At 37.5% G+C, this 13,381-nt stretch overlaps 1 protein-coding gene across 1 annotated transcript in view; it reads right to left on the reverse strand.

Annotated features, from left to right (window-relative positions):
• Positions 1–13,381, reverse strand: part of GRID2 (glutamate ionotropic receptor delta type subunit 2) — a 1,371,230-nt gene that overhangs the window by 222,486 nt on the left and 1,135,363 nt on the right. Inside the window, exon 13 of the mRNA XM_023638677.2 lies at positions 1,933–2,128. Within this exon, the coding sequence (XP_023494445.2) occupies positions 1,933–2,128 (196 nt within the window). The remainder of the gene's footprint in view (positions 1–1,932; positions 2,129–13,381) is intronic.

The following is a 13,381-nucleotide window of genomic DNA, read 5'->3' on the forward strand; positions in this document are numbered from 1 at the left end:
GCTAACACTTTATCTCCTCAGGAAACTGTACCTGATCACTGTTCCTCAAGTAGATTTCCTCTTTAATTTCTACAAAGCACCCTAGCATTTATCACAATTTAAATCATTTTGTTTGGTCCTCATGTATTTTAGTTTCTTTCTCTCTCTCTCTCACCAGACTCTATATGTCATGAATCCAGTGATCATTTCCCTGTGGTTGAGTTTACCTCTAGTTCCTAGATCAGTGACTGGTACATAACTGGTACTTAGCAAAAATGAGTGCATACAAAATAAATAAGTGAATATGTATGTTTTAAAAAAAATATTTTATTGGTTATCTGTATATTTTCTTGGCGAAAAGAAAGTAAATTTTCTCTGGAATGATACAGTATAGAAAGAGATTGTAGAGTGTGGGATCTTTGGCTTCTAAAATGGAATAAAAATATAAACTACAAATTTCGATCTATACTCATCCTCAAGAAAACAAAATTCTTTTTAACAGTAGACACTATGAAGGAAAGTGACTCTTCTAACAACCATTCAGTATACTTACGCTGAGGTTTAAATTCATTTATATCCTATAAGTACCTAGTAAATCCTAAAATGTCTACCCTCCCCTCTCCCCCAGACAACATATAGGTCCATTCACTCACCCATTCTCACCCGCCCTCCCCATCACCCCCAGTAATTGGCGGATGCCATATTAAACTTCCAGGAGCCAGTGGACCTCTCGACAAAAACAAGAAATAAATATTTTAGGATCAATCCCTGGGCCCTGGGAAACTGGGATGAATATAACAAGGATGAAGGAGTTAGCAGTCATTGCTAACATTTCAAGGCCATTCACTTTCTTAAAGGCTTTACTACTACTTGGAAACAGGTTTATGTCAGCATCATCAGTTTTCAAAATAATTATACTAATGTAGTGACTGCAAAAATTACTAGGCTGACACCAGGGAACCATAACAATAGCAGCAGCAGGTAAAGGACATCATAGGAAAGGCACAGAATAATGCTAGAACCTGTAGCAGGATAATTTTTACGGTCATCGAAATGTTCTCCAATAAGGCATCGAGTTTGCCTTTTGAACAAGGAACTTAGACTTGGGGTCGAAATTAGTCTGCTGTTAAAGGTTACAAAGAAAAAGTGAATACCACCATTTCTGCTGTAGTTGACATTCATTCATTCATTCCACAATTATTTACTGAAGGTCAATCATTGTGATTTTCACTGTACTAACCACTGGAGACAACTTTAAGCAAAAATCATTCAGTTTTCTCACGGAAGTTGATAGAGCCTGAGGAAGAATTGCTTCTATACATGTTTATAAACTATAGCCCAGAATAAAAACAAGCTTCATGTTTTCCACAAAAAGGGCTTTCTAAGCCTTTTTTTTTGGGAAAGTAACTTTTAAGTGATTGTTATATAAAAATAAGATATAAATACAGATTTTCACTTTTGGAAATAGAAACAGACATTTGTAGGAAACTTATTTGTTGACAAGATTAACTCTTACTCACAGATAGCTTCACATAATCACAAGTAAAGATAAGGCTTTCGTTTAAAAACAAGTGCAGTGTAGAAAATACCCTGAGTCATTTGAAAGAACTGGATAACCTGTATGATATTTGGAACGGGATTTGAAAAACCTTTTCAGTCCCCATGTGTATACGTCCCTGACCCTGCTCTGAACAAAATACCAGGTCATGTTTTCTAGCTTTGGAAATCCTTTGGAAACAGGTCCATTAGACACACCAGAGAGGGCTTTGAATTCCCTCTACTGGTGCACTGAATCATCTCAAAATCTTCTTTAAATCAAAAGAAGGTATAATTTAACTGAAAACTCTATGTCAAAGTTAAAATAAAAACAAAAGAAATAACCCAATCTCAACTAAGCAACTTCAATATGAGAGACAAAATGGTAGACTATGAATGAAGAACTATGACCAGTACCTTTTGGATGCCTGCTTGGGACTCCAGAACATTATTCTCTGATCCATTGCTTCGGTTGATCATCCGCCACATTTGGGAATACATGCTGTCCCTCTCAAAAGGATTCATTCCCTTCATGCGGACATGCTCATACACTGCGGAGTCCAGGACTGTGCCGTAAGGGATGTCTGTTTGCTTGGAAAGGTCCTGGAGAGACCTTGATTATTGGGAGAGAAGAGAAACACAATAGAGAGCACTGAATATTTTCAAGTGGAAATAAAGTTAAGGGAGGCAATTGGCAATAAATGTGAAGATAAGGATGTCAAATTCCTTTTATTTTCTTGCTTCTTAATATTAAGATGTCATATACAAGGAGAATTGCTGTTAGGGTATACAGTACTGTAACAAATCATGAGAAGACAAAATCATTACTGAAGGAAAGGTGACAATTTCTATCAGTAAGGTAATGTTTTTTTTGGTGACCCTTCACTATGAAAAAAATCTAGCAATCTTATCAAAGCAAAGACAAATTAAATTAGATTGCTAGATAATCATATAGTCATTTGGTTTTTTAAAAAAATTCAATGTTATAAACATTAAACCTATATCCTTTCAGGTGATAAGGCTTAAATATTTTTATAAAATAATTACATTTTACATAAACAACATGTTTTGAGATCAAGTGTATACGTAAAAATTAGTATTCATGATAGTAGTTACTTGTTGGCTGGCCACTACATAAATGCCAGTCTACTGACAAATATTATCCTCACAGCAATGCCTCATGTTCAGAACTATTTCACCCATTTTATAGATGAGGAAAATTAAGTTGGGAGAAGAACTGACTTGCTCAGTGTGGCACAGTCAGTGAGGGATAGAGATAGGATTCATATGTAGATCTTCTGGCTCCCAAGTCCATATTGTTTCTACTGTAGGATGCTTACTCTTGTATCTATATTTCCTTCGCTACATTTGCTTTAGGGCTGTGTGTGTGTGTGTGTGTGTGTGTGTGTGTGTGTGTGTGACTTCTATTTGTATTCAGATAGAGTAAATTTCATGCATCTGGGAAGCTGCATATGTTTTCAGCTTTCTTTTTTACAGAATAATGCTCCAGGATTCTCAAATCAGTCTTTGAGGTACACATGGTATCTACTCGTCTCCTGTTATCCATCTCTAGATTGGTGGTTGATTTCCTTCATTTCAGTGTCTAAGCCACTTTATACTTTCTAACTTGGAGAACTAATTACTACTCCACTGGAACTCATTGAATTTGTATAGGCACCCAACTCTAATGACTGACGCTTAAGAACAAATATGTGTCTTTGGCATATTGTTCAAAATTAAATGCTGGCACGCTTCAAACTCGCTAACCCCTGGGAATGGGAGCAGATGCTTTGAAACACTATACCACATTTTGAACAAGAATAAACATCCACAGCCCTTGACAACCATGGGCCATGAATCTCATGTAATGTATACCTCTGACCTTTTGGTGTGTGTCTGGATGGAGTTTGCTAAAAATTTCCTGGGCGGGGGGGGGGGGGGGGGGGGGTGCTCTTTGCAACCAAAACCAGTATTTTGTAAGGGTATTGGGAATAATCTTGCAGATCACTAGTTTCTGTCATGTGTAAAATTGTATTGCAAACAATAAATTATGGGCTGTATTTGTTAGAGGAGTATTTGTGCCAATTTCTAACGGTAACTTTCAGCAAAATTTAATTTGAGTTTTACTGAGTTTTATGTTGTTGGTGTATATCATTTTCTCTGTGGAAACCACCATGATAATTCCTTTTTGCTATACACTTCTGCTGCATAAAATGATGCATTTAAAAAGGATTATTTGAAAAGAAGAATTTTCTGGAATCTTCTACAGCTATTGAACTAATTCTACCACTTGTAAAAGATAAGGTAAAGTGACAGAATAAGCAAAAATTGAGGGCGAGAGCAGGAATAAAAGTGAACTACAAGTAGCTAGTGTGCAACTTAACACCAGAGTGACAGGGCATTTTCTCCTGGGACATATCATAATTATCTTGGAAATAACATAGCAATACAAATTTCGTTTCAAAAGAGCAATTTAATTCTCATTTACTGCTGTTTCCAGTACTAGGAATAAAAATGTATTCAAAATATTAACATTTTACCATATTTCCCAGTGTTTAGTGGAGGATGCTCTTAAGTAGTGACATAGGGGAAAGAAATGAAACATCTCGATACAGGTTGTAATAGCAGGCCTCATTCCTTGAATTTCTATAAATACAAGGGCCAAGGCTTGGTAGATGTACAGATCTTGCACCATCTAAAGCCTGAAGGTTTATGGCTGGAGAAGGCTTATTAGGGTCCATCAGAAACTGTCTGGGCACAGGATTCGCCACTTGCTGCTGGGTAGTCCCAGCGATCAGTCTTGGTTATGGCTATCAAAAGGCTTCAATTTGGTGGCAGAGAGATCATAGTCTAGGGGTGAAATTTTTTTATGCCTATATCTAAATATATAACAGGTTTGCTCAAATAGTCATACTGGTAAAATACTGCTAAATAAATTAATGCTGCCTCTTAGCTTTCCATGAAAAGAAAATCGAGATCAAATGTTGGGATCTTTAATATAATCAGGTTTCTGTGATATAGCATTGCCATAAATGTTAGCTTTACAAGCTGAATATAGAATTATAATACAAACAGTTTAGTTGGTGAAATGGTTTTGTACATAATAATTTTTTGTGTGTGTGTGTGTTAGGAAGATTGGACCTGAGCTAACATCTAGTGCCAACTTTTTTCTTTTTGCTGGAGGAAGATTGTCACTAGCTAAGATCTATGCCAATCTTCCTCTATTTTATGTGAGATGCCACCACAGCATGGCTTGATGAGGGGTGTTAGGTTGGTGCCTGGATTCTGAATCTGTGAACCTTGGGCCGCTGAAGCTGAGTGCATGAACTTAACCACTATGCCACTGGGCTGGCCCCCACAATAAATTTTTTAGAGAAATATCTTAATATATTGTCTGTGTGAAGTTCTTAATTCCAAAAAGGGTAGTTTATTTTCAATGTACTTGAAATTTAGAATAGAGAGCATTTTCTAACTTAGAACAAAGGCATATTCCCTCTAGCTTCATTTCTGATATCAAGTTCAGCTTATAAATTTGCCTTGAGTTATGCTGGCAATAAAAATTACAGCTTATCTGATTCAGTATTATTCCATTATAGTACAGCAAGATAGTACCAAAGGTGACAAAAATAAAATGAAGGAAAATGAAATGAGCACAGGTAGCTATGGTAGAGAGAGAAGACTGTTTTAGGAGCCCAACACAGAAAGGGAGTGCCTATTATAAGAGGCCATTTTGTTATTTGCATGCTAATAAGAGTTTAGAGCAAGAGTAGCAGAAATGCTAACATCTATATTATGAGCCCTTAAAGAAATCTAGTAGGTTATTCTACAAGTGGTAATCCTCAAAAAACTGTATCTGAAGGTCAATATCTGAGTGGATGTTGTTTAGAAATGTCCAATCATTGTTTTAAAATGCAAAACAATTCTAAAATAATTAATAAGTATCTAATATATAAATTAATCAACCATGACAAACATTGACATTTCTTTTTTAACAATTGGCAGTGTTTATCCAGACAGCAGAAAGAATGGGAAAATTTAGAGCATTCCAGAAAAGAGTGTATTGTGAACATATTCATACTACTATATTCCATTTCTCCTCCTCACCACACAAAACCCTCATATAGTCACTCAGAACTCAGCAAATGATCACTCTGAGAGTCTATTCAACCTGAGCCCTCATCTGCCAACCCCATACCCCAGCTCGTGCACACAAAGTAAAAAGTGTGAGTGTCCATAGCTCTAAGTGGTGAATTACAAAAGAAAGAAGATGCTTTGCCACTTGAATCAGCCTTATTTTCCCAACTTCTTACTAAGGGTCTTCTTTTACTCTTCAAACTGGTGTCCTATACAACTAGCAACCCAGGGTTACTAAACAATACTGAGAGCTAATAGGTAAGTGATGTTTAGTTATTAGCATGAACATTACATAGACCGAGAAACTGTAATTTAGGGCACTTCTGTAAAAGTAGATTTTTGGAAGCTGGGTGGATCTAGGCTGATTGCTAACCCTCTCTATGAGAAGAATAAACAAAACCCTTCAAGCACTGAAAATTAATTTTGATGAATGTGATGGTCTGATATTAGATATACCTGATAGCAATAGCTTTGACACTGGATGGGTAGGTTAGATTTTAGAGTCAAGTGGATCTGTTTTTTGTGAGCTGTGTGATGTTAGCCCCTATTAATCTTACTTTCCTCAACTATCAATGGAGAGAATAACATTGTCCTCCTCAAAGAGTGATGATAAGAGGACTGTTACATCAGCATTTGATCAAGTTATCTATTGTTTCCATATGAAGATTATTAATATAATGTTTCCTATCCTTATCATGCCCAACTTAATGATTTCTAATGGATTTTTGTGTGTGTGGCAGGATGACCCCTTACAAATATTGTCGAAGAAGAGATTCATGAATTGAAGTTGAATTACTGTCTATTTCCTTTCCAAGTACCAGACTGTATGAATCTATGATACTAAATGGTCATAACTTTCTTCATAGCAAATTCTTTGGGACACTTATATGACTTTGTGTTAATGAAATTGTTACGATGAATGTGTTGCAACTTAACGTTTGTAAAATTGTCAGCTAGTTAAAAATCTATCTATCCCCTCTTCAGTGAACTTTGACTCATATTTTTACCTATTTAAGAACAGAATAGCTTACCCACATACATTTTAAAATAATTCTCATAAGCCTCTCTTTTCCATCTCTATTTCCTTCTTTTCTTCCAACCCTCCTTCCTTCCTTCTTTTCTTTCTTTTTTAAACATTTGAGCTTGATTGTGTGGAATGCTCACCAACAAACAACACGAGAGAGCTGCCAGTTCTATCTCTGGGGAATTGAAGTCTAATCCCATTTTTGATGGAATGGAACAAGTCAACTCCAGGTATCATATCAGAAGGGACTTTTCTTCAAGGGGAGAAAAACGGACCATGGTTGATAGGCTAGGTGCTAGATGCTTCAAGTGAAGGGGCTGACCGTGGAAGAGAGACAAACAAGTAGGGTGTATTAAAAGTGTCCTCCAACTCAGTGCAGGTTCTTTCTCTCACCCTCTCTCCCCAGTTTCCTCCACTGGATGTTGACTTCAGTATCTGCCAAATGACAGATATGGTTGTAGCTCCAAGAGTCCATCAGCAACCACATAAAGAGCTCGCCTGGTGCCCACTGCTGTTCCTGATTGCAGCGGCCGAGAGCTATCGTGGGTAGAGTACAGAGGTAGGTTTTCCAGCAGAAAAAGTGCTCTAAAATTTAAAACTTAAAAGAACAACTAATTTGCTATAATAGAGGGCCAGCAGAGTGAGAATTAGTGTCTCTGAGACCCAAGAAGCAGGAGAAATTGTTGGAAAATGAATGGAGGTGGTCAGGTAAGTCAAGCCTGCCACCGAGAGATACTGCTGACAGCTGTGCACTGGGCAACCTCTTAGTTTCTAAAAACGTGGGTTTGGAAGATATAAAGATTTAAACTTCATTCCTTGGACAAATTACTTAAACTTCTCCAAATTGCAATCTTTTTCTCTATTAAATAGGGGAAATAATAATTTTATAATAAGGTATCTGGAAGTTTGAAGTAGATGCTGATAAAAAACACTTAGCTTAGTACTTAACACTGGAAGTGCTCAGTTACTGGTAGTTGCAATTATTAATTTTATTACTACTATTACTATTACTTTGCTCTCTGTTATGAGTTCTGGAATTGCCATCTCTTTATTTTTCCCAACAATTAGATTCATTCTCAGCTTAAGCCCTCTTCCTCACTGATGGTCTTTCTAACTCCCCCACCCATCTAATCTCTTATCAAGTTCTGTACATTTTACCACCTAAATCTTGAAAATCTGTCACTTCTTTGCCTTTCCATTGCCAATACACTTATCACTTCTACTAGAAAGTTATTTCCCTAACTCTACTCTCACTTACCTCTAATCCATCCTCCATACCACAGCTAAAGTGTTCTTCTGACATGCAAACCTGACCCTATCCCTGCCTTATTTGAACACTTCCTATGGACCCCACTGCTCTTAGAAAATCCTTAAAATGCCACAGCATTCAAGAGCCTTCCAAAATTTGGCCTAATTTTTTTTTTTTCCATTCTCAGAATCAAGCTTTTGCCTCATTCATATTCACTTTAGGAGGCAAACATACCATTTCATCACTCCTTGCCCAGCAGGTGTTCTCTCAGCATAAGATGTTTTCTTGTCTACCTGGTGAATTCCTTCCCTTCAAGATCAAACTCAACTGCGTCTTCAGTGATCTTGTAACACTTAGAATATGTTCGCATTTTAGCTTTGTGTTACGAAATTTTACTTCTTTGTTTACCTCATTAGAATACACATTCCTGATTCTGATGAGATACATATATTTTTTATTACTCATCTTTGAAACTCAGAACGCAGCCTAGAGTTTGGAAAAAAGCAATCCATGAGGCCCATTTGTTTCGGCTACTCTTCTTTACTAGAAAGCTGCTTCCATCTTGGAAAGCCAGCATTCCCGTTTAACTGGCATTGCATAAAAATGGGATTTTTATTACACATTACCAGGCATTCACTCTGTGGGTGACTAATCATGGCCAGCAGTATATTGTAGTTAACACCTTCCCCCTCCTTTTAAGGGAGCTTTGGAGATTTCCCCTGTAGCTAAATCAGCTGTGAAGGCCTTATTGGACCACCAGTGAATTTCTTGTCAAGACATTTTGCCATATATGTAAAATACATAAATTCAGAAGCGAGCAAATAAAAAGAAAACCCAAACAAGTAAGACTGAAGCAAAGTATCTGGAAAAGCTGAGGTTATAGCGCATGATTCTGGTAGATGTTGGATGCGGTGCAAAGTGGAAGGTCTGTTCCTGAAAAGGATACTTGCTGAAGCACAGTGGAGACAGAGCTGACGAGTAGTGGTGGGTTTGATGAGAGCCTTCTGACACAAATACCAGAAGCAAGCTGGAACACTGAAGAAAAAGGCTCAACTAACTCTGCTAACGGAAATGATTAACACATATAAAAGAATTCATGGTTTTAGTAGCTAAAGAAGAGACAATTACCAGAACAAGGAGCACGGATACCTTTGGTAATATTAAGTATTATTTCAGAAAATTGGATTGTAGGATTTTTTATTTCGAGGGTTGAGTATTTAAATAAAGGAGACTATGTATGCTCCACTTAGAGGAGAACAGCATAAGCAGCACGGGAAGGCTTTCCACCTTCCTATTTGCAGCATAGCCAAGGGCAACTTGTCCTTGCAGAAACCACATTCTGCATATTAATAACTCCACCTCAGTGAAGTTTCCCAAACTCCTCAGATACAAGTTTGTAAAGAAAGTCTGATGAAATTTAAGGGTATCAAGGGTAAATGGTGGGGTAAGCAGGACTCTCACACTCCTTGATGTCAGAGGAAAACTTGGTTTGCAGATGGCTCAGTCCGCACTGAAGAGCTCAGTGAGAGCTACTTGAAATGCATGAGGGGTGCCATTATTTAATGAAAGCAGCTCAGGAAAGAGTTGAATGTTCTTTAGCCCAATAATCCTAGTTTTCTTATTTTGAAAAGATTAAGGCCAAAGTCACATTAGTGGAAGAAATATGATTCTCTCATAGAAGAGTAGATTGTACAGCCTGAGTATAATTTATGGGGCAAGATAATTCAAGAGGAACCCAGCCACAGCTATGCCTAGTGGAGAGAATGTACTTGCACTGAAGTGATCGTGTCTTCCTTCCTTTGACGGTACAGAATGTTTTCCTTCTCAAGACAGCAGAAGCCTGAATTCTGAGGCCAACAAGTTTGAATGATACCAGGCAGGGCAGAGGGCTAGGACTCCTTTAATTGTGGGGACAGGGAGAGTTTCCCAGTGGAGGCCCCCTGGAGGGAGAGGGTGCTTTGTAAGAGGAGCCATACGAGGACCAAAGAGGATTGAGGATTTGTGGAGGACCAGTGGAAGAGGGTGGCTCCATGTGACACGCTTGAATAAGGCCTCAGTGGGGCAGCCTTCTCCATCCCTCTGTTCTGTCTCTCTCCCTGCTCCCATCCTGCATCTTCACCTGGCTTCAAACCCGCCCTTATGTGGCACAACGCAATAAATTAGATAAAGGACAGCTTCGGGTCTTCATGCTCTGAACCTCTTTAGAATACTTATTCAATCTTTATTTTTAAGAACTATTTCAATATCCATCACAATTTCAAGTGTGCTTGGTCTAGAAAAAGTGTGTAGGTATACTCATGAGGAAGACACCTGTCCTTTCTGAACACTGTCTCTACATGGTGGATTACTAAGCATGGAGGATTACAGCCCAGCAGATGACTCTCCAGTCTTCTAAGACTGAGGAATATTTCCAGCACCCTCTGCCCCATACAGTAGTCAGGGGGACCCCATCTGCCATGTGCTATAGAGAGGACGGTCACAGGTAATATTGGAAATTCATATGAAATAGATGCACTTGAGAAAGCAGATGTCGTGGACTACTTAGGAAAACACTGTCTTGTGCTTGGAGAGACTTGTGTTTCCCATAGACATTTAAAAGTTGATCAGGCTTGTGGATATTGTAGGTCATTTTAGAGAACCCAAAGGAAGATGTAAATGCTCTGTCCTTCTTACTGCTGTTAGGCATAATCAAGAAAAAGATTGTTAAACTCTCTCCAAAATGACAGCGCTATACCAATGTAAAAAAATAGTCATCTGAAAATCCGATTGGCTTGTCTGACTTGTTGACCCATGTTACAAGCTAAGAACTAATTTTGTCATGTCATGGATCCTGCTATGTGGAAGAAATTATATTTTTTCCACCTGCTGACAGAATTATCATTTATGATCCTGTCCTCTATTTTAAATGGCTTATTAGTTAAATAAAGTAGCCTTTCATGATACATAGATATAGATATATACACTAAGTAAGCAAAACTCCATTATAAAATTCTATGAATTCAATTCTCTGCAATTTTCCTGTGTATGATACAAAGCACATGCAGTTTCTTTGTGAAATATCATGGAAAAGATGTGATATTTCTACCCCAAGACACTATGAACAAATATGGGATTATCCTAAATTTGTATGGTTAGTATTTCATTATCTCACCATTGACTGTCAGCTGATTGTAAAATTTATGTTAAGACAAGGTCCTCAAATAATTCAACAGAGTTCAATAGGAGAATAGTGGATTTTTATGTTCTTATATCATTGAAAATACAGGAAGGACTTGACTAATTCCCATGAATTTCTCTGAGGATCAACAAATTTCCAAATAGTGTTAAGAATCCTAATACAATCATAACAGCAGAGGGTTGAAAGAGTTCCTGGAGGTATCACGTAATTCGATTACATATCTTAATGACATATAAACCATCCCCCAAAACTGACACTATTTTTCTTCCTAAGGCACTTTAATGACTTAGAAAGCTTAACATCAGGAAGTCCTTACTCATGCCTAACCTAAAACTCTCCTATTTCACTTAAGCCTCTCATTTTGTTCTCAGTGAAAATGGACAATAGCTACTCACCACCTCCAGTCCAATATTTCTTTATGTAATAAAACACTTCTTCTTGTTATTCTTTAGCTTTCCCCTTGCTGAGGTAAATGCTAAATTCCTTTAGTTCTTACACACAGCATCTATTACTCACTTTTTTACATTCTTATTAACTAAGTCATCTTTTTTTCTTTTACTGTAAATTTTGCATAATTTTGGGGCCTTATAAATAGGTCATGGTAACCTTTAAAGGCCTGAACAACTTTTACACTGCTAGGTGACTTTGGTCATTTTCCTTCTAAACACCAATGCTACATTTCAAATTTATAATTGACAGATGTTTTATTCTGAAACTGCCTTCATCCTCAAATTTAGAACTATCATAGATGCACACACACATACACAGTTTGTTTTTTCCATCTCTTAGTGGATTATCACATATTTGTCCCTATTCAACTTCATCTCACTTTTGATCACCTTATTTAATTTGTCAAGGTCCTTATGAATTCTTACAGTGTGGTTCTAGTCAATAATCACCCCTACTCAATATAAAGTAATCTGCATTTTTAATAAGCTTACTCCCTATTCCATACTTCAAATCGACACTGAAAATGTTAATTAGAATCAGGGCCAGTGCTGACTTATGGAAAAAAACTTTATTCAGTATACCTTCCAAGGATGACATTGAACCATTGATCACTATCTCACATATGGCCCACTAACAAGTTGCTATACAATAATACATAATATTACTACATGAAACAATGACCCAAATAAAATACAGTGTGCATTCAAGTGAGGATCAATAGTAATTTGTAATTTTTTCCCTATAAGGTCTTTTAAAAAGGTCAAAACATTAATCACATTATCAAATTATTCATAGTGGAAAGAAATAACTAGAGAGAAAGAAGTCACCATGAATAACAATAGGGCTAATTTAATAGTCTATTTGAAGACTCGAGACATTATTGTCAAAGTAAGGTGGAAATTCTTTGTTTCTAATGACTCTAACTAAAAATAAAAATCCTGGCTCTTCATAACACAGAGCAGGGGACCAAGTTTCTACTGACAACTTAAAATTTCCCCCATACCAAAAATGTTTCTTCTTTCCAGTACAGTGGGTCTAGGATTTCCCCAAAAGAGAAAGGTTTTTAGAATCATTCAGTGAATTTGTTCTTTATTCCCAGTTAGGTGATATTTCTTTTTGAGGGGCTTTCAAGTAAAAGTAGGCAAAAACGCATATCCTGATGCTCATAGTCAGGTCTTATTAACAGTCACTGAGATTATAAATGCTCAAATTGTTTTGCAAATGTACCCCTGTCCGTCACTCAGAAGCACATCTTGAGAGTTCTGTAGCGTCCCTCTCTGAAAACAACAATTTCCATCCGAAAAGCAGCCCAGCCGGCCAGCTGCAGAGCTTGTTCTTCACCTCCCGGTGGCTTGCCCTCATCCGGGGCACTGGGCACTTTCCAACCTTGTCCTTAGGTAGAAAGATCTGGGTTTGAGAAATAGGAGCTGTAGTAAGAGTGTGTGTAGTGAATGTGTGTGTGTGTGTGTGTGTGTGTGTGTGTGTGTGTGTAGGAGTGGAGGAGAAAGTCATCAAAAATAAATTGACTGCCTTTCGATGACAGGAGCTCCTGGAGGAATTAAGAGGATCAGAGAACTAATGGGGTCAAACAGATACTTAGGGGAGGGTGGAAGTCAGCAGGCCAAGATTACTGGCACGGTGGAGAGGACAGGGAAAAAGGTGAGACTAGAAACACAGAATGAGAAAAAAAAAAGATCAGAAGATACAGCAAAACAGGAGCTTCCTGCACTTCTGCCTTTTAATCTAGGACTTATTAAGGTTCTATGTGTATATGCTTTCACCAGTTATCTCAGATCTTGTTTAATAAGATAGCCCACTTGTTTAGCCGATA

The sequence above is a fragment of the Equus caballus genome, chromosome 3, assembly GCF_041296265.1.
Source record: "Equus caballus isolate H_3958 breed thoroughbred chromosome 3, TB-T2T, whole genome shotgun sequence".
Lineage (NCBI taxonomy): Eukaryota > Metazoa > Chordata > Mammalia > Perissodactyla > Equidae > Equus > Equus caballus.